Genomic DNA, 207 nt, shown 5'->3' on the forward strand with positions numbered 1-207 from the left:
TTTCGCCTGCAGGAAGGCGGAGGCCCCAGAGCGGGGGGTGGGCATGGAGGGCAGGGGCTGCCAGTGGTCCTTTGCTGGCTCGTAGACGCGGACCAGCGCCTGGGGAGAGGTGTCTGCACCCATTCCCCCCAGCGCATAAATGGCTCCGTCTGCAAAAGAGGTGGCGATGAGGTGGGGACAGCCATGGGCAGCACTGTGAGGCTGGGA

At 66.2% G+C, this 207-nt stretch overlaps 1 protein-coding gene across 1 annotated transcript in view; it reads right to left on the reverse strand.

Moving 5' to 3' along the window:
* Positions 1-149, reverse strand: part of KLHDC8B (kelch domain containing 8B) — a gene marked incomplete at both ends in the record, with an annotated part of 709 nt that extends 560 nt beyond the window's left edge. The window contains one exon of the mRNA XM_009580263.1: positions 1-149. Coding sequence (XP_009578558.1) covers positions 1-149 — 149 coding nt within the window.
* Positions 150-207: the final 58 nt, after the last annotated feature.

The sequence above is a fragment of the Fulmarus glacialis genome, unplaced genomic scaffold (assembly GCF_000690835.1).
Source record: "Fulmarus glacialis isolate BGI_N327 unplaced genomic scaffold, ASM69083v1 scaffold25926, whole genome shotgun sequence".
In the NCBI taxonomy this organism is placed as follows: Eukaryota; Metazoa; Chordata; class Aves; order Procellariiformes; family Procellariidae; genus Fulmarus; species Fulmarus glacialis.